At 39.8% G+C, this 26,139-nt stretch overlaps 1 protein-coding gene across 3 annotated transcripts in view; it reads left to right on the top strand.

The window, feature by feature from the left end:
• The window catches only part of ZMYND11 (zinc finger, MYND-type containing 11), a 64,069-nt gene extending 39,950 nt beyond the window's left edge, over positions 1–24,119 (top strand). For 2 of the 3 annotated variants that reach the window (XM_010011119.1, XM_010011118.1), the window contains 11 exons: positions 4,142–4,219; positions 4,626–4,718; positions 6,210–6,297; positions 8,371–8,426; positions 9,194–9,271; positions 9,810–9,928; positions 11,748–11,955; positions 13,803–13,871; positions 15,771–16,043; positions 17,074–17,259; positions 21,972–24,119. In XM_010011119.1, coding sequence (XP_010009421.1) covers positions 4,142–4,219; positions 4,626–4,718; positions 6,210–6,297; positions 8,371–8,426; positions 9,194–9,271; positions 9,810–9,928; positions 11,748–11,955; positions 13,803–13,871; positions 15,771–16,043; positions 17,074–17,259; positions 21,972–22,094 — 1,371 coding nt within the window. In that variant the 3' untranslated portion in view covers positions 22,095–24,119. The remainder of the gene's footprint in view (positions 1–4,141; positions 4,220–4,625; positions 4,719–6,209; positions 6,298–8,370; positions 8,427–9,193; positions 9,272–9,809; positions 9,929–11,747; positions 11,956–13,802; positions 13,872–15,770; positions 16,044–17,073; positions 17,260–21,971) is intronic. The other variant, XM_010011120.1, reaches the window with a different exon arrangement.
• Positions 24,120–26,139: the final 2,020 nt, after the last annotated feature.

Below are 26,139 nucleotides of genomic sequence, written 5' to 3'. Positions count from 1 at the left end.
TTGGGGTGCAAAGGGTAGTCACTTCCATCGTAAAAGGTGCTATTGAAGGATGGAGTGTTTCCTGGCAGTACCCCTAGCTGCTGCTAACCTTGTGTGGTTCGTAAAGTCTTGTAGTGAATTCCTGCACCATAAGCATGTCCAAATTGCTAAACACGTCACACTTGCACAGTGCAGTATATTGCTACCCTCTTTAACAGCTAAGCAGTATTATTAATCTGGAATATTGAATATAATCAGAAATGTAAATCCAGCCTTCTAGGAAATAGATGTGTCACAGAGAATAAGGCATATATAAGGTATTTCCTGCACCCACAAGCAAAGAGTTAGGTTGCAGCCTTGGCCTTCCACCTAACAGGTCTCTTTAATCTTCTACATGAGGATTGCTGTTGTAAGGTTATTACTTCACTCCTACCAATCCCTATGTAACACGTATGCCTGACCAAGCCTTTCAATTTATCTTGATTCAAAGTGGAAGGGTTGCAGATTTTTCTTAAAAAAAACCCCAAAACTGTGGAGCTTAGGGATCATTCTTGTTTAAAGTTAACCCCAGTAGGCAGCTAAGCACAACACAGATGCTCTCTCACTTCTCCCAGTGGGACAGAGGAAGAGGAAAGGAAGAGTAAAACCAAGATAACTTTTGGGTCAAGTTAAAAATTGTTTGATAAGAAAAGGAAAAAGAGAGAAAGAAAACAAAACAAATGATGCAAAGGCAATCACTCACCACCCTCCATGGCTGGACTGATGCCCAGCCAATTCCCAAGCAAAAGATGGATAACCCCCCTAAACCCTCTCCTCTCCCTTTCTTTTGCTGATCATGACATCATACGGCATGGAATATCACTTTGATTAGTTCAGGTCATCTGCCAGGTTGTATCTCCTCCCAACCTCTTGCATACCTCCCAGTCAATTCACTGTGGAGGCAGTGAGGAACAGCAAAGGCCTTGATGCTGTGCAAACACTGTTCAGGAAGAGCTAAAATATCAGTGTGTTATCAACACTGTTTTGGTGATAAATCTAAACCACTCCACCGTATGAGCTGTAGTGAAGACAATTAACGTAATCCCAGCCAGACCTAGTACAACCTTATATTAAGATAATATATCCCACAAATAGAGTATCTACAAGTATAAAAATCCTTATAATCTTTTGGGGCTGGACTGAATCTTAGCAGTCTCCTTGAAAAAAACTTGTAGTTAAAGGCTTGCAGTAGCGTATCTTAGTAGATCTGACTGTGGGAAAAGATACACAGTGCATCTATGCACTTTTATAGATTCACAAGCCACCATTATTGTTCTTGTTTCCAAAAGTAGGAGATCAAAAGACCTAATTTGCACCTATACTTGCTTATATATCACTCTGGCTATAAAGGGACCTGAAAATGGGTATATTTTCTTGTGTCACAGCAATATAGATATTATGCAAATCATTTCCCTCATCTAGTATTACGTATTTTTTGCTTTAAGTCCTCTGGGTTGACTTCTCTGAGGACACTTCAGGTCTTCAAAGTACAAAGTAGGGGGTTTTTATTAAAAAATTACACATTTTCCATTATAGCTTCCAAAGAATGTGTGAGTGGTACCTCCTAAAGGGCTAATCTTTGCTGAAAAGTGAGTGAAGCCATTGGATTATATCTCGCTTTCTACGAAGGGTGAGCCACCTTGCCATAAGAAGACATTTTTGCTGGCTCACAGGCTCCAATTCTCTAAATTTATTACCTTTCAATATTTTGTAGATGATCCTGGGAATCAAATTTTTCTTTAAATATTTTAGGGAACTGAAGGAAAAGTGGAGAAATTCAAGTTTGCCTGAATTGGCAAGTTAATTGTATCATTTTCATTGCTGCTTAAGATATTAATTGCTGGTATCAATAATGATACAAAGCCAGCTATCTATCCTTTCTCATGATCTGAAGGATAGGACTGTAAACCATCTATCTCAGCACAGTCTCTTACAAACTGTCTTGCCCAGCAGGGCATGAAAAATGGTTTGCGTGAATTCTGAAATACTTTCAAAGGATGATAAATTCAGAACCATGTCAGAAAAGAGGTGTCAGTGTGAGTGAGTTTTATTGTGTCCTAATAAATTTCAGTCTTCCAAAATGCTGTGTCATTAGCAAGCATACTGCACTCCAGTGCCTAAAATGACAGCAGCGTTTCGTAATGCAGATAATTTAATGTACATTTGGGTTTGAATTTGCAGTAGCAGTGTTGGTTTATGCAAAACTGAATGGGTGAATTGAATTCCAGAAGAATGCATGTTCTCACAGCAGACAACATAAAACATGAATATACAGAAGGTAATTCAGACATACAGCACAGGGTAAAATTTTGACTCTTTCCAGAATTTGGAAGGAAGGTCAGGGAACTATTAGTATGATGAAAATAATGCTTACATGCATTGTAAGCATTAGAAAGACCTGGTGCTGGCCCTTTCACAACAGTGAGTTTTACCCAACAGTGGTAGTGTACTGTCAGGAAAAAGCTGTAGTGTTGTTATGCATGCTGTAGTATCTATCCAGTATGCATACACGCATACAGGGTGAAGTATTTATACAGTATAGGTACTTCTGCACAGTTTGTAATGATTCTGTGCATAGCGATAAGCAATCAAATAAACAGCTTCACTGGTAGTTTGCAGTTTTGATTTAAGAAGGAGGTAGTAAGAACCATCCTGAGATGTATAGGTTGCACACTTGCTGTAGCACAATGGCCAGCCTTTGATTTTTATTGTCCTCAGTGGCTTGCAGGAGGAATATAAGTAGATGAGACACAATCAAATCCTGCCATTTTTCTTTAGGTGCTGATATGTAAATTTACTTTTGCTGAGTAAATATGTAGAAATAGTTGCTCTGTACTCAATGAGTCTGACCCCTCTATATGTTCAGAGTCATATATAAGTAATTCAGTAAAAAATAATCACGCTTCTAGTGATTACTAATTCATAAGCCTCATGCCTCTTTTACCTGCCTGTTAGGACATGGGTTCTGTTTTCTCTTGTGTTTGCTAAGTAACAGTCATCTGCACAATTATGTGGATCTTGCTAAAGACCATCGAAATTTGAGGATGCAGGATGAGCCAGTTTGGTTCATACAGCATACAGGTGATGATGTGAGGCATGAGAAGGGGAGAACTCAGCTTGGCACTCTGTGAATTTGGAGGTGTGAGAAGGATTAAATGTTTTTGCAAGAGATGTGAGCAGTTAGAAACCACTTCAGGATAATAAAACTGGAACCCATGCTGTTGTTTCACTCTGCTTTTGTTTTGGAGAACTACTGTAGGCAAGAGCAAGGAGGAGATAGCACTTTTCAGGTAGCTGTTGTAAGGCCATGCAGAACTGCATAGCTGCTGTGACCTGGAGTTGGAAAGGCTGGTTTGTAAGAGCATGCTAGGCATTTGCAGAGAGCCACCTTCTCTTTAGCAGCACATTTTCTGTATGCAGTACTTTCCACTAGCCTGGATTGACTTTGAAGGGTAGGGATAAGTATCTATACCACTCTAAAATGAGGGGGGGAAACTCTGGATCCTGAAATGCTAAAAAGAAGCAGCTTGTGTTCCAGAATCTGGATTAGATTTCATTAAGGAAGAACCACAAAAAATCAACAACTGCTATGTTTCTAGAGCAGCAAAAAGTGCTCTGAGTTTTTACTGGCTAGAGCCTATGTCATTTCCACCTAGACAGTGTTATTTTGCCTAGTAAGCACATAATTTGTAGATGGTACACGATATTCTTTTGAAAATAATTTCTTATTTTACTGAAAATATTAATGCCTTTCTAATAAAAAGACCATTAAATAAATTCTAAACTGCTCCCTAAAATGCCTTTCTTCATTGTTTTATTCTAATTAGACACTTTTTTTACATGAGACGTTTTGACAATGTGTTATAGATACAAGTGGAAATAAAACCTGTAATTCTTACGTAGCTGAAGTCCTCAGCCCAGACGTAATTCAAAGCAACAAATCTAGTTGTTGTGGCATGTTAGTGTTACTAATTTCCCAGAAAAGATCTTCCCTAAAAAGATTGTGTGACATGTGATTCAGAGTTACCTTTTCAAATAACGTTGTGATGCAAAGAAAATTTTTATTGGATGAATTTTATAGTCAAATTTAAAATAATAGTATGATCCTCTTTTTCTTTAACAGAGTATCAAGAAGAAAAACACAAGTAAACAAGAGATGAGCACATACCTGCGATTCATAGTCTCTCGTATGAAGGAGCGGGTGAGTCTGAAACAGGGAAGTTTATGGAAGGTTGGGTTGCATTGTAGAGGATGCATTGCAGTTGACTATGTGTGACTCTGCAGGGAGGAGGGCTGCAAGAGGTTGTCATTTTATTTCTCCTGTCATAGGCCATTTGTGTATTTCAGCATATACTTAGAGGTCTCATCGCTCTGATTACTATCATTCTGTCTGGGGTAGTTTATGCAGTGGGCCTGTGAATCCTCTGAAATGGACATTTTTCCAGGTTTTAGACATGTGTAATCTGTCAGATTGTGGATACACAGTTTGCCTTGTGTATTCCCCACCTGAAATATTCCAGACTATTGCATTTTTTTAAATCTTTTTGTTTGTTTGTTCTAAGCAGATTCTAAATGCAATAACTTACACTGTCTCATGGTCCTTTCAGGCTATAGATCTAAACAAGAAAGGGAAGGACAACAAACACCCAATGTATAGAAGGCTGGTGCACTCAGCTGTTGATGTTCCTACTATACAGGAGGTAGAGTGACTTGCTTTGTAACTTCCACATGTTTATGGTGTCTTTTAACAGTGAAGATAAACCTTAAGGACTAAAGCACTAGTCCTGTTTCATTCTCCTTATGATCAGTATTTCAGTTTTGTATCTAGCATTGGATATGGCAGCTTAAAATTTCAAGCTTTTCCTCAGAAACAGGTAACCAAGTAAAACCATTTTGAGCAGTGCCTGGTTTTCTAACATAGAGTAGCCTCAATTCCTTTTGTACTACGGTTTTACGAGGAGCTGTAGGCAGCTGAAATCTTCAGAGAAAGTACCCTTTATCTGAGTCACTGAATACAGCCTTGAGTGCCTGTATTTGCATATCTGGCCCAGTGTTTTTGACCATATTCCAATTCTAGTCATTATGCCCTTGTGTAGGTGTCAACTTCATAAACATCTAAATGATTCATAAAGAACAATCATGTTGTTGATCACAAAAAACCAAGACTCACTCAAAACATCTGTTTTGCATTAATTGTTCCAAAAATAAAGTGCTAGTAAATATGTTGTCCTTTTTTCCTGAACTAAAGGTCTGACCATGACTCTTGTAAGTCAACTACACGTGACCAAAATGAACAGCATATTTATCTTTATTCACTGCTGGAACTGGATTACTATCTAGTGCTGTTGTACATCTTGCCCTTTAAAGCATAGATGTGAAAAGCCTTTGTTTTATTACTGTTACTGAAACACATGGAGAAAGAATAGGATCACTGATAGTTCTGGAGACCAACAATACTGGCTGGCTTAAAGTACAGGCAACACAAGTTGAGCCTGAAAATAGGTCAGGCCTTCCTTTCACTGTGTCACCTTCACCTGCTTCCAAAGGAGGTCTTTTGGCATCCTGTAAGCTGATGATGTTTTGTTTGATGACTGGAATCTCATAGGTGTTCTTGACAGAGCACAACTGAAAATGCTGCATTCCTTATCAGATGAAGGACCGTACTAGGAAAATGAACTGCATGGTTCCATGTAGGCATGAGTTAAGAGCGTTGAGTTTGTTAGGAGCTTGAAGGACTAAGACATCAGCTTTGATCAGAAAACACTGACTGTCAAGTGAAGATCCTGGAAGAATAAATGCAGTCAACCTTGTTTTGAAAGTAGCTGGTATTTTAAGGTACAAAACCTTCACCTCGGGGAATATATTTTAATTTGAACAAGAGTTCTGGACCACACCTTATGATGAAGCTGGCCCAGATTCACCGTGTTACAACCAGGAGAATTGTTTTATAAACTTAGTCAGGTATTAGAGCACCTATTTACTTCTGGGCACTGCATAAAGGACCAATGCAGCCAGTGTTCAGGTACTAACAAACCATGTCAAAGAGTTGTAAGTATTCCTTCTCTGTGCAGGAAAGGCAGTGTCTGATCTGTGCTACATAATGCAGATTTCTGTGAAAGCTTCTCTGCATAAAAATGGGCACAGCACTTTAACAGGTTTTTTTTCACAGTCCTATGTTTTCTTTTGTGTAGAAAGTAAATGAAGGCAAGTACAGGAGTTATGAGGAGTTCAAAGCAGATGCTCAGCTACTTCTACACAACACAGTGATTTTCTATGGAGGTAAAGTACTACGTTAACTGCTTACTTTATTTGATCTATCTTTATCTGTAGGAAACTCACAAGTTGGGGATGGAATTTGGTATTACATAAGTGTGGATGAAGTAATTTGAGAGCCTTTAAAAATGAAAGCAAGCTGCAAGAGGACTTTGCAGGGTCTTTTCTGGTCCACCCACTGCACAACTATTTTCATACTCTCTGCCTAAACCTGTTAGCAGGAATTTGCACCTTTGCCATCCTGTTTCTTCCACAACCTAAGTCATAAGTCAGTCTATACTGCAGATTTCTGCCAGTACACTTACGTTGTTCTAGGCGGGAAAGAGGTCTGAACTCTGATGTGCTGCGTCAGGAGATGTGTACTGTAGGCACACAATAGACACACTATAGGAAGGTCCTCAGGACAGTGATGAAGGTGCACAGCAAGCTCGCTACCCTGGACTTCAGGAGAGCAGACTTGGCCTCTTCAGGCATCTACATGGTAAAGTACCATGGGATAAAGCTCTGGAGGGAAAAGGGGCCCAAGAAAGCTGGTTAATATTCAAGAATCACCTCCTCCAAGTTCAGGAGGGAGGCATCCCAACAAAGAGGAAGTCAGGCAAAAACACCAGGAGACCTGTGTGGATGAAGGGGCTCCTGAGCAAACTCAAACACAAAAAGGAAGCCTACAGAGGATGGAAGCAAGGACAAGTAGCCTGGGAGGAATACCAAGAAATTGTCTGAGCTGCCCAGGATCAGGTTAGGAAGGCTAAAGCTCTGATAGAATTAAATCTGACCAGGGACATCAGAGGCAACAAGAAAAGCTTCTGTAGGTATGTCGGTGATAAAAGGAAGAGTAGCGAAAATGTGGGCCCTCTGTGGAAGGAAATGGGACTGGAATATGGAGAAGACGGAGGTACTTTTTTGCCTTGGTCTTCACTGGCAAGTGCTCCTGCCACACCGCCCAAGTTGCAGAAGGCAAAGGCAGGGACTGGGAGAATGAAGAACCATCTGCTGTAGGAGAAGATGACGTTCAAGAACATCTAAGGAATATGAAGGTGCACAAGTCCAAGGGACCTGATGAGATGCAGCTGTGGGTTTAGATTGGATATTAGGAAGAAATTCTTCACTATGAGGGTGATGAGGCACTGGCACAGGTTGCCCAGAGGAGTTGTGGATGCCCCAGCCCTGGCAGTGTTCATGGCCAGGTTGGACGGGGCTTGGAGCAACCTGGTCTAGTGGAAAGTGTCCCTGCCCATGGTAGGGGTTGGAACTGGATGAGCTTTAAGGTCCCTTCCAACCCAAATCATTCTGTGATAAAATGGTTTTTTTTTCACTTGTGGGCCCTATCTGCCATACTGTGACAGCAAATACAGCTACCGCCACACTAGAAGTGTCCTTCTGCTGCAGTGTATACAGGCGTTAAAGAAGCTGTTAGTCACTGGGAAGGTAATAAATGGCTGATCTGATGGAACAGTCTGATTGGAAGTGGAAAAACAGTTCCACCATGTTCAGAAGCTACAGCCAGATGTAACAGATGCGGTCATTTCAGAGAGGTTGTGGTACTTCCTTGCAGACACAGCCTGCATCAGGGAAACTGGGAGGAGAGCGGGACCAGTCTGTTTGCAGCATCAGAAGATCCACACTGTCTTTGTAGGAAGGGGTGGGAATGTGCTACTAGAAAAAGACACAGGTGTAAAGGGAAACACTTAGTCTGTGATTGTACCTGTGTTCCTGTCAAGTGGTGAGAGCGTCATGTTTTAGGACAATTGCAGTGTGTTGTTGAGACACTAGGAGAGAAACTGGATCCATGTTAAGAACAACTCTGTCTCCCTGCTGCTGCTTCTCAGATGTGTACTTGTATTGTTGAGTTTAAAAGCTCCCAGTGGTATTTTTGCATATAAATATGAAACAGAAAACAAGTACAGAACTGATTGTTACAAAAATTTTAATAGAAGGGTTAGCTAAGTAACTAAATGATGGTTTGTATTCTCAAACCAGACAATTACAGCATGAAAACCATAGCAATAACAGCTGCAAATCTTTGTGAACACTGTGATCATACTGTGATTTTTCATACCCTTTATTTTTAATTTATAGCGGACAGTGAACAAGCTGATATAGCAAGGATGCTTTACAAAGACACATGTCATGAAGTAAGTATTACCAAGATGTAGACAAAATACTTGATCTTCATTTCAGAATCTAAGAAAATTATTCTTTGTATTACAAAAGTTAAAATGCTGTGAGGTTTATTATAAATTTTCCCTTAACTTTCTAACAGCTGATTCAGTATTCCTTTTTATTTTTTTTCCAACTAGACTATCATATGGAATATGATAGTTATATTGGAATATATATATATATGGAATATATATATATATATTCCAACTAGAATATCGTATGGAATATACCAGTATTCAAATCTTAGATTCAAAAATGATCTAATAATGTAAAGTTGGGTTATAAATAATGGTACTTGCTAATGTGAATTGAACCTGTGGTGAGATTTCTACCAAATAATTGGCATTGAAACATTTGTCAGCATTCAGAGGAGACCAAAAAATCAAGCTGGGGAGCTGTTGCACTTTCTCCATTTCCTCAGTTAAATTACTTCTTTCAGAATGTACTTTAAATATTTGATGAATTTAAAGAACTATTCTTTGCATTTTAGATATAATAAATCATTCAGACATGAATTGGTCTCCTCCCTCTGCTTTTCCTCTAAGACACAAATAATGTTTATGCAGCTTGTCTTCCACCCAGCTCACCTCAGTTTCACACCTCTAGCATGCACAGACAGAAGTAGCTCCACTAAATCAGCAAGCAGGGCTGAAAAATTTTGCTACGTAAGAGAGAGGGATACTACTGAAGTCACATAAAAAGGATTTTTTGGGCTTATATATCTTTTCTTGTTTTTCAGCTGGATGAACTGCAGCTTTGCAAGAACTGTTTCTATTTGTCAAATGCGCGACCTGACAATTGGTTCTGCTATCCTTGTGTATGTTGCTGACACAGATTTTGATTTGTTTGCTTTTTGGTATAAAAGCCTGTAGTTTTGGTGTCATTAATGCATTGAATATTCCATTTAAGTAGGCTTGTTTCAAAAGCCTGGTTAAGACTCTGTAAGCCTAGATATTTTACACAAGTGAAAGGTTGGTTGAACTTCAAAGCTGTGACAATATAGGTTATAAAACTTGGTTATCAGCCAGTTACAACCGTTTCACAAGAAAATGAGCTTACAGAAATAAAACTTTGCTCCTGGATGAAGCTATAAAGACAAGTTTAATTTTGGGGTTGCTTAAGATCTCTGTTTTCAATAGACAGTTACACCCTTTTCAGACTGTTTTTTTTTACCTTGATCCAAGCAATACATCTAACAGGGAAATATGCACTGTAGGAAGATAAAAATGAAAACAGCACTAGACATAACAGCAACCATATTCTTAAAATACTAGCATAGTATCAACAGCAGAATATTTGTGGGAGATATCAGCATAATACTTCATATCCAATAATAAATACAACATTTTTTCCAGATACCTAATCATGAGCTGGTTTGGGCCAAAATGAAAGGCTTTGGGTTTTGGCCAGCCAAAGTCATGCAGAAAGAGGACAATCAAGTTGATGTTCGCTTTTTTGGCCATCACCACCAAAGGTAATTTATTAATTCCATGTGCTGCTTTTTACAAACAATACTCAAAAGAACTTATCTCATCTATCATGTAGTAAGTCCTGGCTCTGCTAGTTGCCAATGTTAGAAAGACTGAATACTTTGCCATAATTTTTTCAGAAAATCTAAAGCTCAGTCTAACACATTCTGAAGTTGCCAAATGGCTCTGAGATTCTCTTTCCAGATTTGCCATAGGGATGTTACTTAATGCCATTTTAATTAAAGCAAGCAAGCGAACTTCAACTGTTTCATCAAATCAGTAGCAGCCTGCTAATACAGGCCAAGATGAAAATTGGACAGAAATGCGTTCTTACCTCCAGCAGTACTTACTCTCCTCAATTTTCTGTTCTGAGCAGGCACATTGCAATTTTGTGTTTTAGTAATACAATATACATCACAAATCTTTCTGTCTCACTTCTAGAACAGAGCTCCTGCTGTGAGCCAGTTTGCAGTCTGAGAGAGTAACTCTTTACGTTGCGAGCTTAACTCTTAGCTAAGCTTTTACTTCCATCTCTCTTTAGTTGTTTAGCAGCTGGGTAAGGTTATAGTAATGTTACTAGAGTGGATCTACACCTTTTTTTTTTTCTTTTTTAATTGCTGTTTGATTTATATGCCTACAATGTGAGGAGAGGAGACATTTATAAAGCAATTCATGGTTGCTGGGAAGGTGGTTTATTTTGGTGCATCCCAAAAGGGCCTAGGCAGTTCAGTAACAGAGTTCTATGAGGCTGATTATTTAAATAGTTGTTAGTGTGACTTGCACAATGTCTACCATGTTTCCATGTGTTGTATGAACTAGCAAGATTTTCTAATAGCGTAAAGTGGATAAAGGATCTTTATTTGTGTCTCAGTCACAGAATGATTTACATTGAATCTGTTTGCAAATACAGCTTATCTCATTAGTAGTTTTGGCATTAAGTTCACACAGCTTCAAACTGTTGAACAAAGTAACATGCATTGTGGGATGAGGTGCTTGTAACTTCTTTAACGTGCTGATAGAAAAGGCAAAATACGTTTTACTAGAGTGCCATTACTTAGTTATTGTACTGGACTTGGACGAAAGGCCATATTCCTGGTTGGTGTAAATTAGCATTGTTTCTATGACTTCGCTGGGATTTAAATTGCAAGAATTGAGAATATGTCCACAGACATTTAATTTGTTAACAGTGTTTACTCTATTATGTAGGTGTACGTGGCAGTGACTCTCTTTCTTTAATGTTCAATGTTGCTTGGTATAACCTTTTAAAATGTCAAGAGCTGTCCATCTAACTCTATGAGAACTCTCTGAAAATATTTAAGAGGACAGAGTACCTTTGGAACCAAGTCACTGGCATGAATTCATTCCAGAAGAGCATGACTCTCTACAGGTGTTCGGTCCTGACAGATAGGGGCCCAAACTACAGAATGTCTCCATTGTAGGTGATAATGTGATACATTGCTTGGCAGTTTTAGAAAAGAGGTCAAAGGGCTAAATTGGGTTAGTGTATGAACCTTCAGTAAAGATGTCTGACTTGGGGCATTTAGCAGGAGAACAGGTAGGAGATGTGACAGCTGTTGGTGATGGGGACAGTTTATGGCTCACCAGAAATGAAAGAGACTTTCATCAATAGCACCCACAGCTAACAAATGCCTATAATAACACAGTGCAGTTCATTTTTTAATCATTTGTGTTGAATATACCAAAAAATCTGGGTAAAAAGGGGTTATCAGTGATTGGCCACTGTGAAAAACTGCTTCTGAAGTAATTTTCTCAGGTCACCTGTATATAATGTTTCTAAACCTGTCTGTACTGTGTATTCAAAAGGGCCTGGATTCCCTCTGAAAACATTCAAGATATCACAGTTAACATCCATCGGCTGCACGTGAAACGCAGTATGGGGTGGAAGAAGGCCTGTGATGAGCTGGAACTGCACCAGCGTTTCCTTCGTGAGGGGAGATTCTGGAAATCAAAGAATGAGGATAAAGGGGAAGAGGAGGCAGAGTCAAGTATCTCTTCAACCAGCAATGAGCAGGTGAGTGCTGCTACAGTATTAGCAATCAGGGCAATTTATTAAAGGGTATGAGGATGACATATTTTTTATTAATCTACTGTTAAATTAGCCTTGTGTTCTGTCTTTCAGTGATGACAAGAAGAGGGTTCAAAGGATAATTTTCCTTGTGTTTTGTGGTTTGGTAGTAGCACGAATACAGAGTTTTCCTCTTTCCTCAGTTTCTTGGATGACCTCTGGGAAGTTTCAAAATGTTTGTAACCTACAGCACCTTGATAAGACAGACCAAGATTTCTAAAGTTAAATAGGAATGTTCAAGTTAAATGTCATGGATATCAGATAGACTGCAACACTGCCTTCTTGGACTTCCATCCAGGGACAGCGCTGTAGCTGTTCAGCCTTTTCACAGCTGGAGTATGTTCACTTTGGACTGCTAGAGATCTCTGAGTAACACCAACCATGACATTTTCAGCAAGTCCAGCTAAAGTTAGGTGCAAATGTTATGCTTGAGAACCATGTGACCAGCAACTGATTAAAACCATTACAAAGAATTCTGCAAAACAAGAAAAAATATATTGCTTTAACAAAGGTGAAAAGCACAAAGGGCCGAGGTATGACACTGCACTGCCATATGGAAATTCCCTTACCACAGCTGAGCCTTGCTAGTATTCATTGTCCAAGAGGGTGTGATATATTCACTATGACTGACTGGGCAGTAAGATTTTCAGAGCTTGCAGGATGCTTCTCTGTATTCTTGCCAGTCTTTTCCGTGGCAACATCGTCTTTCCTCATTTAAAACAACTGTCCTCTCTCTAAGCCTGTATTTAAAAAGTCAGCGTGTTCTGACCCTCTTCCTTTGCTCTTTTGTCAAACAGGTCTATCATCCAATTTGTAGCTAAAAATTTAAAGCTCATAAAACTGGATGTTGTGTTAAGGGAATGCTCCTTATCAAAGTGGGGTTAGATTTTTTTAGCCTGGTTTGCTTATTTAGCCCCTTTATTTAATGTCATGTGTGCTGTCATGCAACAGTGTATGATGAAACAGGAAGATGGTTGCAGACAATATTTATGAAATATTACGGTGCCATTTTCCCAGTTTTTCAGAAGTTTCAGTCATAGGGTTTGAAGTGTCCATTTGCCTATTTTCTGTTCCACTGCAGCTGTTCATCCTGCACTTGGTTAATGCTTATATCCATTTCACTGGTTTCTCAGATACAAGAACATAAGATTAGCCATTGGGATCAGTGCTCTGTAGTATCCTGTCACTAACACTAGCTAGTACTGGATGCTTCAAAGACAGGAGTAAGAACGTTTCTGTGAGCCATTGTAAGATAATATACCACCCACTTAGATCTCACCTTTGTTTCTTTTGCTGGAGATGATTGGCTTTTATTCTTAAGCATGAAGTTTCATACCCCTCCAAACATACAGTTACAATCAGTTATAGCAAGCCTGGATAATCATACCATCCTTCCATATTTACATTCTCTTTATCATTACTGCTGTTTTCTGGCTTCCAACAATTATGCCTAATTATGGTCACTGATATGAGAACATTCCAGAAAACACATGTTTGAACTGGTACGTGACATTAAGAAAAGAATGATTAAGTGCATTTTAGCAAATAGATATTGAATGTTAGAACTTGTTCATTAATTTTGCTCCTTTATGCAATCATAGTCATCAGTGATAATGTGGAAAGTTTATTGTGTGTACTTCTCCTTTTCAGAACAGTATTCAACTTTCTATTTGCTAAATCAAATAATTGCAAATAATCACAAAAAAGGTAAAAAGGTACATCAGTCATGTTACAATGAACTTTTATGAACTCTTTTTCTGACTGATTCAGTGTGCTTTTCTTAATGTTCATAGCTGAAGGTTACTCAGGAACCAAGAGCAAAGAAAGGACGACGTAACCAGAGTATGGAACTCAAGAAAGAAGTAAGTAACCTCAATTACCATGTTTGTAGAGATAGCACAGTGCAAAAAATGAAATTTTCACAGGCGCTCCTTCAAGTTCTGTCATCTTTTACTGATTTTACAGTATTAATCTTGAAAGATCCAGCCCCATAGCTTGGTCCTCCTTGCTAACAAGCATAATTATGCACCTCCCACATGCAAACCACTGGTGTCAGCATGGTAATAGTCTGTATCATGAATAAATTAACAGTCAGCTTACAACATTATTTTTTTAATGGCAAATTCAGACTGGTTACTAAGTCTGTAAACAGCAGAAAATAGGAAGTATTTTGCACAATCAAGTATATTATGTTTGTAAAAGGTCGTACCCACCTTTGACCGTGGAGCTTCCTTCCTTGTTTATCCAGCTTGCACACTGAATGATCATGTAACCAAGAGACTGTATTATTATGCTTGTACACAAGGGGGCAGTTACTGAGACAGCCATAAATCTCGTATTTCCTACGTTTTGAGTGCTTTTTCCTGGCCTTGTTTCTGCTGCACTTTAGAGAAAGTTGCGTGTACACGCAGGCCTCAGGAGAGGGCTTAGGACTCCATTACAGAGGATGGTTCAGGTATTTTAGCACCAGAGTTATGTGAGATGGCTCTGGTGACCGAAATACAGACATTGCCACTCCTAATACCTGAGCACCTGTCTTCCCATTGTATATGATACCACAGGAGCAACCTTCATTGAAGGAGTCAGTGACACAAAGTTGTTACTCCCTGGGGCATAAACTGTATTTGAGTGCAAGATAGGGAGACTACAGTTTAGGATGTCTCATCATTTTTATTGTGTTTTCTGTCAAGCGTATGCTGTAATTTGCTTCATAAATTTATGTCTTAACATTTGCCTTCTTAGCTCTGCTCATATTTGATCAGTGATCCAGAAGTCAATCACAGTGACCTATTAGAAGGTAATTGGTTGCAAAAGGGAATACACAGTCAGCCTTTTGATTGGTATGAGCAGTGCCCCATTGCACAGCCAGGCACATAGTCCAGTCCTGAGCGAGTCTGGTGTACAAGGAGTATGTGCTTATTGTGAACACTGTTGAATGAGCTTTAAAAAAATCCAAGTTAAAAAAACCCAAATAATGTTCATCTGTGTCTTCAGACATTTCAAATGTCAGTAAGACTTTGCAGGGATATTACTTCTATCTGTTCTAAAGATCAGGAGCAATTGGCGTTACAGTGTAATAACATAGGCAGCTAAATTCAGTATGGTACACTACAGTAACTATGACTCCTTTCTTGATAATTGCGTAATTACAGAAAGCTTCTGTGGTCATACAAGTCTAGTTCTGTGTTATTGGAAGCAAGACTTGGATATTCATTACCCTTTCATCTTGAAAGCACCTTTGAAGTACTAATCAATCTTTTCAGCAGTACTATGAAATCAAGGGAATATTACAGACTCCAATGAAGCCTGTTGGGCCAGAGTAAGCCCAGAGTTTGCCAAAACAATTCAGGCACCTTGTCCACACAGCTACAGTCTCTTCAGGCAGAACGGTAGGGGGGGAAATCTATAGCAAAACTTTAATCATCCCAAGGGATCTGCTGTGATTCAACGTGGCCTCTGATGTTTGTCATACTTCTGCGCAAGTGAGGCTGGTGAGCATGGCATGCTGGTGTGCCATACATGTACTTTATTCTGGAGGGCTCCTAGCTGAAGTGAAGAAAGCCTGACCAAAGATCTTACCCACTGTCACACTGGTTTTCCCCAGGGATCCCATATCCCATTAGAACTAAAGGTTTTCAACAGACATCTTTTGCATTAACTGCACTGGCATTAGTCCTGCAACATTTTTTCTCCAGGGGGAACTGAAAGTTAACTTGTTCTATTTTGCTATCTGAATTTACAAGTTTCTTCTTTCTCGGTAGGAGCCAGAACCTGAAACTGAAGCAGTAAGTTCAAGCCAGGAAATTCCCACAATGCCTCAGCCCATTGAAAAAGTTTCAGTCTCAACTCAGACCAAGAAGTTAAGTGCCTCTTCTCCAAAAATGCTGCATCGGAGCACCCAAACCAGTAATGATGGAGTGTGTCAGAACATGTGCCATGACAAATACACCAAAATCTTTAATGATTTCAAGGACAGGATGAAAGCTGATCACAAAAGAGAAACTGAGAGAGTTGTGCGAGAGGCAGTGGAAAAGGTAACACTTGTCAAACACCACCTACACTCTGGTTTGAGAAGAGGAGGAGTGTCAATTTTTTTCACATTCTTCTCTATTTTTATAACATCCACCCTTAAGAAAATGAATAAAAACCTTTCCCAAAGCGTCCACATAAAAACAATCTTCATTACTGCTTTTTAGACCATTTCTATACCAACAGACCTTAGTTTAAACAGAAAACCTCTGCTTTTTTTGATTTGTGTTCAGTGAAATCAGATCCAAAAATGAAACTAATTGTTCATTCACAAGTATCCGTTTCCAAAGCCTCCGTCTCCATTGTCAGCTGTGGTTGTACACAATGGCATTGTTCAATGCTATTCATAAATAATTCTTTTTTCGTCAATCTTCTGACCTAAACAAATGGATTTGGTGAAACTTGTTTGAATGTCTGTATTTAATGATAACCTGTTTAAAATTCAATATCTATGCCTGACCTGGTCACATTTAGCTGGAGAGAACAGGACAATTTAGGGGGTGATTTGACCTCTCTCTCTTAAGTACCTGTCCTAACACAAGATGAATTTCCTTCTAAATGAAGGGCTGTGGAATGAACCTAGGGAGTTTTAACTGTTAATCCTTTAGGATTAAGACACCAAACTTTTAGATAACTGATCAAGGGCAAAGGAATCCCATCAACACTGAATACTAAAAGGTACCTCTTACTGAACTCGGGGATGTTCTATTTTGAATTTCCATTGTGCCCTTCCTGTAGATTTATATGCAGTTGTAGATTTGGAAAAGACACAATCTTGGTCTAAGATAAATTCATAAATTTGTAGACCAGATGTTGACAAAATATACATGGGAGCTGTTTAGCTGTTTCTGTAGTGCCTAGCAGAACAGAAATAAAGTGATATCTTTATTTTGAACATTCCTAAATAAGAGAAAAGTCTAATTATGTGACCTTCAGCTACACCAGTAATAGAGGCTTAAAGAGTAGAGGTTTAAAGAAGATACTTCTGTTCCAGTAGCTGTCCACTGACTTGTTTTGCTGGCTTTGTTACGGCAGCTGCGTACAGAGATGGAAGAAGAGAAAAGGCAGGCTGTAAATAAAGCTGTGGCCAACGCACAAGGAGAGATGGACAGAAAATGTAAGCAGGTAAAGGAGAAGTGCAAAGAAGAATTTTTAGAAGAAATTAAGAAGCTCGCAGGCCAGCACAAGCAACTGATTTCCCAGACCAAGAAGAAGCAGTGGGTAAGCATTAAAAATTTATTACAAGAGAGTAAGTGGAAAAGTATAATGCATACTGAAGGTAATCACCTTCAGTCACCAATTTTTACTTTTAACCTTACTTTTAACCACACCACTCTTTCACTGGTCTTTCAGCATCAATGTTATCTCCTTCATATTACTGCTTTGCAGTTTTCTTAACCTCCAAGTTTCAACTCAAAGTTCTGATCACTTTCCATCTTAATTATGTGGTGTTAACAGCACCATCTTCTTGAGTCCAGTCAGATGTTAGCATCAAAATACTTTTTTCTCCATATGAGGCATGTTTTACTCCATATGAGACATGTTTTACATTATTTTCACACTCCTTTGATCTCAAGGCCCCAGAGGACACAATATGTGGCTGCAACAATTTGGATTCCCCAGCTAATAATGCTGGTAGTGATATCCTTTTAGCCTCTTCCTCTCTTAGATTTTTCTGCAGCTCTTTTATATTCTTTTGTATATAAGACATGACTTTCTGAAATATGTTTCTCTCCTGTGTTCAGTCCTTAAGCCTAAATGTGCAGCATTGCCTACCAAAAATGTATGCCCTTTAGAAAAGTGAAAACTAACTTACTTATTCTATTTCATGCTGCAAACTTTTCCCTGGTTTTCTTTTTTTTGTGTCTCATGTTTTCTTCTCAGGCTGCAAGTGTCTTCTCTCACAAGGTTGTACAGCATCTACTCAACTGGAAGCAGTGTAATACTCTGCTGCTAGTCTTTGAGTACAGGTGGAAACTCTTCTGCTGAGGAGCAGCGAGCCTGGCATACAATACAAACTTTGCTATTTCTTTGCTAATTTTCATAGAACAAGGAAATGAAAGCCATCGTTCAGAAAATCAGAGTCCACTGTAACAGCTATCTGTAACATACAGGAGGGTGGATACAAGTGTCTCTACTCGCCTCCTTTTGAGCTTTGATTTTGCCAGATGCAGCTGGAAGCATGCGGGTGCCTTGCCACAAGGTGGCACGCTGGTCTGAGCAGCGCTGGACACCCGTCCCACTGCCACTGCTGCCGGGGACAGCCAGCCCTGGCTCTGTCCGGCAATTCCTGTTTGGTTCGTGCTGTAAAGAGCTCTTTGTTTATGTTCAGCCTCATTAGTCCTTGTTCCTACAGATTAATGATGGTCCCTGCAGAGAAAACTCCGCTCTGTAGAAGAGTAAAATAAATACTAATGTGAGACAGTTGGTTGCAGGCTATCACAGTCATGAGTTTTTTGTAAAGAGAAGTACTTCAAGTGCCAGAGCTCCTGTAGGGTCTTCATTTCTGTTCCTAGTAGAGGTTTTGCTGTGGGTGTTACAATACTGCAGTGCTTGGGTCTCTGTCAGTTAGAAAATTCCTCCCTGTCTACCTCTCTGCAGACCAGAGAAGTTATTTAGGTCTCTGAATTGATCAAGTTATTGTGTTTAGTGCATCACCAGCTGCTGGTGTCTGCATGCATGCTTTTGCCAGTGACACTTAACAGGGAAATTGAATTGCCTTTGCCCACTATAGAACAGTGTCAAAACAGCTCTCTTCTGTCAAAAGTTAAGACTGCACATACAAACCGTTGTGACCATTTAGCTGACATGAAGTAACTCAACCACAGTAACTTGATTCTGAGTCTGGACACAGCTTTAGTTGCTTTTTGGCATTTTTGAAGGCAGAATTTATGAGAGTCCTGAAACTTACTTTCATCTACTCCAATGTGCCTTTACCATATCCTATAGCTTAATGACAGAGTGCCCTGGTACCACATCACTGTATCTTACGATCATGTGCAAGACATGAGCAAGACAATTTTTCTGAGCAAGACAATTAAAGAGACAAAGAGTATTTGACAGTCTCGCCCGTTTCTATGGCCCCAAAACTATCTGTCCATCACCAGCTTAAATGAAGGCATCATACAGGCAGCTAGTTTGCATGTGGTAGAAGGGAGAGTAAGGATAAACACCTTTGCATTCAAGCTGGTGGATCTGCCTGCCAACGCACAGCCTCAGGCGGCTGGAGTTGGTCCAATTACAGAACTCCCCAGTGCTTTTTGCCTTTAGTGGTATTCATGACTGTCCCTGGTGTGTCGTACTGCTCTTGTATGCTGCTATTATGATACCTCCTTACCAAAATCTCGTGTAATTAACACACATTCTGAATGAGTTTTGGTGGCTTTGCTTTTTAATTAGAAGCAGAGACCTCTGGATTTGCACAATGCAAATGTCTAGGTTTGGGAATACAGCTGCTGTTATTCACACTATAGTTGTCTTTTTCTCATACCTAAAAAAAAATCCAGTTGGGATAAAGGGATCCTTTTGCCGGTGGTGCATGGGCACATGAGAGCGTGCACTCCCAGTTCTCAGGATCCTAACACATAGTTATAGAACAATATTTTCTGTTGCTCTAACTGGTCACAGTTGGCTTCACCCAATTTAATTTTTATACCTCCTGAAAATCTGGATTTACCTCAAGTAAATAGCAATCGAAGGGAACAAATGTAAAAACAGTTTATGGCCTCCAGAATACAGGCTAGAGTGCCAGTCTTAACAATGTTTCCTTTCTAATTTCTCCCAGTTCTTTTATTTGCATATAAACCTCATTAAAATTGGTGCATAAATCATTTTTGTAGACAATTTTTAACTTCTCTTTCAGTTATATTTACATGTATGTATTTTCTAAGTTGCAGCAGGTTGATTTTAAGTGAATGAGCTTTGTCCGTGATGTGCACTGTCTGAAACAAAACCCCAAGTGATTGGTAACATTTAGGAAGAGGAAAATACAAAGGAAAGAAGAGGCCTGAGGCCAGCTGGCATTATGCCTTTTCTGCTACATGTGCTGGTACCAGCTTAGATGACACTATTTTCCTTTTTTAAGTGGAAATTTACATCCCGCACTTCTGGCCACCATATGTAAAAGGAAGTGCAGGACCCACACATCAGTTGTCTTCTCCTGTCTTGGCTTTTTTTGATCTCTCCAAGCAAGCAGATGTGAAGCTGGTCTCTGGGCTGAGGCCCATGCTGTATGTAATGGAGAGACAGCTGTTCCCTGCACCTTTCCAGCGGATGATCCTAATGGTTCCCACAGGCTTGTGAGCAGCCAGCAACATGAAAAACCAGGAAAACAGCTCTTGAGAGAACACTTGTTTGCAGTCATTTCTCCAAATAAGCTTCCCTGGAGCTGGGTTATGAAAGGAAAATGGAGAGGTTTCCTTCTCATGCAGCTAGGGCAGTCCCTTTATTGCTGATGTAAATAAATAGTTATCAGTTTAGCCAATGTAAATGTCAGCTTTCTTGGGTATGACTTTTAGTAGTGCGTAGGTTTGCGTGTTATTGTTTTGTTTTAAGGCAGTTGGGTTTGTTTTCTTTGTAATTGTCTGTTTTATTAACAATGCTGTAGCTAGATAAGACATAAAAAGTAAATCGTGTGTTATTCTGTGGTTTGATAGCAGCCTGCACAGACTGTGGTATCCCTCCCTCTGCTCCCCATCATGCAATAAGCATTTCAGACTGGATTCATAAAGATGCTCTCTGATTTTGAGCAGACTGAATTGAGAAAGACAAATCTGCGATCATTAGAACCTGGCTCTCAAGGGCAGTTCCTTTAGCAGCAGTGCCACCCTACTTTACAGGATTTTGTTAGAATGGTAGTTAATGCTTTTGCAGCACTCCCTTAAGGGGTACAAACCCACCTGGAGACATGGCACGTTGCCCATCTGGGTGCCGTACCTCCTTGTTGACTACCCGTGGTGTTGACCAGCATGTTTCAGTTCCTCAGAGGCCGTGGAGTTATTTTCCAGGTAGCTCCTCCAGCTACCAGGAAACAGGGGTGTTCCATGTGTGATGGGGTAGAAATCCTCTTTGCTGCAGCACTCCCCAGAAATAAGTATTTCTGCAGAAATTACAGGTGTTGCAGCATTTCTTTTTTTCAGGAGTTTTGCAGGCATGACATGGAGCATGAGCCCACGTAGCCATCCTGTGTACAACAGGCCTTCTCTGGTTTCTGGAAGACTTGGAGGAAAAGACACCTTCTTGATCTTCTAGCAGCACTGCTGCAGCACAAAGTTGGGGTTTTTTTTCCACGAGGTTGCAGTGCTTTCTTTTGGTCAGCAAGCCCCAGTGAGAGTGGCCACCTTGCAGACCTACCTTAAACAGGCTATAACAAACCACTTGGTAACAAGTTAATCTTTTCTGAAGTCATGTTATTATTGTGACTTTGGAGATTTTCCTAGCCCAAAACCATCCTACCCAGAAACCTCTGGACAAGTCACACTGGTAAAGAAACCTCAGAGATGCTGATTTTCAAGCTTGCGCAGAAGCTGTCCACACCAGAAGTGCCTGTTGATTTATAGTAGCTCTCAAGACATAGATCAGGGTGCTCTTACACAAATGCAAGGTAGAAGATGGTTCCTGCACTGTGTGGCTGAAAAATAGTCAGTTCACTGCCCCGAGAGATGAGTTTTCTTAAACGAGAGATGTTTTTTTTTTCAAAAGCAATAATCCATACTCTGGAAGATGTGGAAGCATTGTGCAGATTTGCTGAAGAGTGCCGCTTTAGTCAGCACGGGTGAAAAATGCCCTCCTGCCTCTGGGTGCCCCAAGCATAAATAAAAGAGAAGCCTTGCTCTGCACATGCTGGTGCATCCCACGAGCAGGTGTGAATATTTGTTCATTGGTAAGGAGGGATCCTACCAGGGTGATAATCTCATCTCGTTTGTTCTCTCCAGTGCTACAACTGTGAAGAGGAGGCCATGTACCACTGCTGCTGGAACACTTCCTACTGCTCCATCAAGTGTCAGCAGGAGCACTGGCATGCCGAACACAAACGTACCTGCCGCAGAAAAAGATGAAAGAGCTGTTGCTCCCCTAGCAAACTACCCCGATTACTATTCTCAGACACAGCGGTTTTTGTTTCCAAGAAGCCAAAATTGTTTAGAATTTGCTTCCCATTTTGCACCAGCCTTTAAACACTTTTCGTAACAGAAATTTTGCACAGTAATTTCAATCTTCTGTTGAATGCTCCTCCAAAAATTTTTTCGGCGAAATGAATTTCACATCTGTGGGAGCAGGTTACTTTAACTAATTTTAAACTAAAGGATTTGTTGCATTTTCGGCAAATTTTAAAACATTTTTAGGTTTTACAGAGATTTTAATCTTTAAACAGAACAGCAGATCTAAAAATAAGGAAATGATGCAAGTTTAACAAAAGGAACATTTAAAAACTAGATCTGAATGTAAGAAGTATAGAACTGTTTCAGCAAAACGAAGCATACTACCTTGATGTAACATTTATTTCTTAACCTTGTTGAGCTGGTTTTGTTCAGCTTAATTTTACTGTTTAAAGGCATTATCTATTGGTTATACCAGTGGGTACATGATTGAATTTAGGGAACAGGGTTGACACAGCAGGTGCTAGTCCTGCATATTTTTTCTTAAATATTTCCCAACTGTGTTTTATTTTCATTATTTCTTTTCAATATATAACTTTTATAACAAAATATTAGCTTTGATCTTGTAGTTTAAAATCACAGGGAACTGGGGTAATCTTTTACTGAGCTGGATCTTAGAGAAAAATGAATATTTAAATTTTGAAGTTTGCACATTTCATCTTTGTCCTAACATGAGTGCTTGTAACAAGAATAAGAAAAGCCAAAAAAAAAAACAAAACAAAAAACCAATCCAACAAAAAAAACCCAACTACCTTTATACATCCACGGAATTAGGAGGCATACAAATTCGTTTATTGCGTCCCCCTTCAGCCCCCCAATGCAATGTCATTCGACTGCCTATGATCTGGTGTCACCTGGTCCATTGTAACTTGATAATAAAAGGAGAAAAAGCACTTAAGTTTCACAGAAGCCGTTATGTTTGTAGTAATGGGTCATTGCCTAATAATGAGCTCCATCACTGTACTCAGAATGAAGAATAATGCATGTTAATTTTCTTGTATTAAAGATGCCGTGATTTGTAAAAAGTCTGTATTTTGCGGAATGTCTGGATTAAGAAGCATTACCAATAGGAATGGATCGATAGTTGAAAAATTATTTTCTTTTTGTTTGTTTTATATATAGATATATGAATTGCATCCATGTTCAGAGACAATTTTTTAAATAGATGTAAAGCTTACTTAAATAGCTTTTCTTTTCAAGTGTCTCCGCATTTTAGTTCCTCTCAAAGGTTGGTCTTAGACTGAGTCATATGCCCATTAATCATCCAGCTATTTTTTTGAGAAGTTAGAGGAATAATTTGTAAATATTTATTTAGATCTTTGATATTTATTGAAAGCAATTACATGATGGAACGATGGAAGCTGAAGAATCAGGAGGAAAGCCTTTCAAAAAGTCTTCTCTAGGATTTGTCAGGGTCATTGTAAAGACGAAAATATAACTAAGACTTCTGTGAACTACCACTGAAATCCTGATCTGCTTTACTTACAGTGGTGATCTAAGTTAATTGACTAGAATCTGCCAAATAACGCCCAACCTGTTGCAGAAATTGAGTGGTAAGTTGATCGGAAAAAAATGGGAAATAGATGGTAACTTGTCTTACCATAGCTACATTATTGCCTGATAAATGTGTAATTAACTTTTGTCGCCTCTGTGTTGTGACTGTAAAATACTTCACAACTAAAAATCAATCTTGTTCGATTACTTTACAAGTTCCAAAACTTCGATCCACCCCTATGAAAGCAAGTTATTGTGGAAATATTTTTGGTGTAAAATCATTCCAGAATATGTAATATTTAACTGATAGCTGCATGAAAGTAAGATTCGTGTTACTTTGGCTTTTTTGTCTCTGTTGACACGGTTGCACATTTCCAAGTTACTACAGCGTGAAAACTGTGTGTTTTAAAGAAAAAAAAAACAAAACAAAACAAAAAAAAAAAGATTGTGGCCTGGTTTTGTATAAGTTTTAGGTAAAATTACAATTGATTGTTTTAGGAATCATGATTTAAAATTAATTTTTCTGCAAATCATAAAGCTATATTAAAGTGTTGAGCTTAGCCACTATGCACATTGTAATTATTCATTGTGGCTGTCCAGTTTATGATGCATTCTGGCATTTTGTAAGCTGCTCTGACTAGCAATATATAGAGTCATTTAATGTGTTAACATTGGTTAATAAATGTATTTAAAAAAACCCCTCACTGGAAGACCTGTGTTGATTTTGGCCAGTTGTCTTCATGTCCTGGGGTGGGCATGTGTGTCAGCTGTTTTTACTTGTCCTTACCTAGGAAGACCAGGGGTAAACCTTTCTGGCCCCTTCAAGAGCCAGCAGCCTCCGAGGGTCACGTCCATCGTGTTCTGGTTTTGATGCTGGGTCCCACGCTCACAGACCCCCGTCTCCCTGTGCTTTGCCTCCTCTCTAGCCCAGTCACGAGCCATGAGCCTGTGCCTCATATGAGTTTTACTAATAAAATAATTCTATGCGGAGGGACTGAGAGGACTCCATGAATCCAGCTCCAGCCTGGGCGGCAGCAGTGCTTCTCTTAGAAACGCAGCCCTGAGAAGCAGTCTGTCTTTCTCACTTGTTTTTGAAGCCAGAACTTGCTTCCAGTGATGGGCCTGAGGCAGCTAAGGGCTCAGGCTGATGCTGGTGCCCCCAGGGCACGTCCCACAGCCACCCCCAAAGAGAAAGGGACATCCTGGGATGAGCCACAGGCAATGCTGGTTGTCCTGGAGCCACATTGTGACTTCATGGCTGCAGGAGGGACACTCTGGGAATTGATGTCTCTGTGGAAATTAAGCATTTCCGGGTGGGAATTAAGAGCTGGCAAGACCAGCAAGTCCCAGGAAAAAAAAAAAAATCTTTTAAATATTTAAAGACCCCTCAAAAGTCTGTTACTATTTCACTCTCCAAACTTTCTGTTCTTACACGAGTCATCATATTTTACCTGAGTGCAGATTTTATTCATTGATCTTGTTGAAGCTCAATTAAATACAAATAACCAGCACAGCACGTGCACGTATTGCAAATGAATCCGTTTGTGCTGAATCAAGGCAGCAAAGTGGGATCAGGAAGAAACATCGTCCCCCTCGTGCTCCCTTTCTCATGTCTTCTCCCCTTTTGATGACTGCAGTCAGCCCTCAAGCACAGCTCTGCTCACCAGCACCTCTGCTCCCCTGCCCTCATACTTTTGCTGGTTCAAGTGTCACCAGTGGGGTCAGCATCAGAAGCAAACAGGTTAAATACTTTGGAAATGCCACAACAGCTTCCCACCAACATTGCTTGACATGGGTCCCCTGTGACCTGCTGTGTGTGCCCCATCATGTCCCATGCTGGGCCCCGTCACCGGCACCTCTGCAAAGGGGAGGAGGATAGTTGCCTTTGGACTGCCCCAAATCCAGCACACTTCCTTCACCAGGACTCCTGGTAGGGCTTTCTCTGAGCTGCTGCGTCTTCACCACTGCTGACAAGGCTCTGTCTTAGTGCTCCTACAGCATCGGTCTTAAAAGCATTATTTGGCTTTTTGTTGAACCTATTTTTTGTCATCATCAATCATCATGATTATTAATATTATTATTCCTCTATGACTTTATCTTACTAAGGAGGACCAGTGGTTTCTGCCTCCTGCTTCCTTTAGGTGGAGTGAGCTGCCCAGCTCAGGGCTTGTTTGACTCCAGATCTTGAATGACCGAGTATGTGAAACACGTTTGGCATTTGTTACCGGTAGTTAGGGGCTATCCAGCCAATTTTAGCCTCACTGAGTGAGAGCACACGTGCAAGCCGTGCATATGCTTTCCAAATCCTTTCATAAATCAAACTGGGAGGGGGTATCAAAACCAGAAAGGTTCTTCTTGCATTGTTTCATTTTAAAGAAATTCAATTGCAAGTGGAAAGATGCATCCATTTCTGAGAATAATTGAGTGGGTTTAGTTTTAAGTGGGAGATGTT

This window comes from Nestor notabilis, unplaced genomic scaffold (assembly GCF_000696875.1).
Source record: "Nestor notabilis isolate BGI_N333 unplaced genomic scaffold, ASM69687v1 scaffold5753, whole genome shotgun sequence".
Taxonomy (NCBI): domain Eukaryota; kingdom Metazoa; phylum Chordata; class Aves; order Psittaciformes; family Psittacidae; genus Nestor; species Nestor notabilis.
Note: the sequence above shows the minus strand (reverse complement) of the source record. Positions and strands in the feature narration are given on the sequence as shown.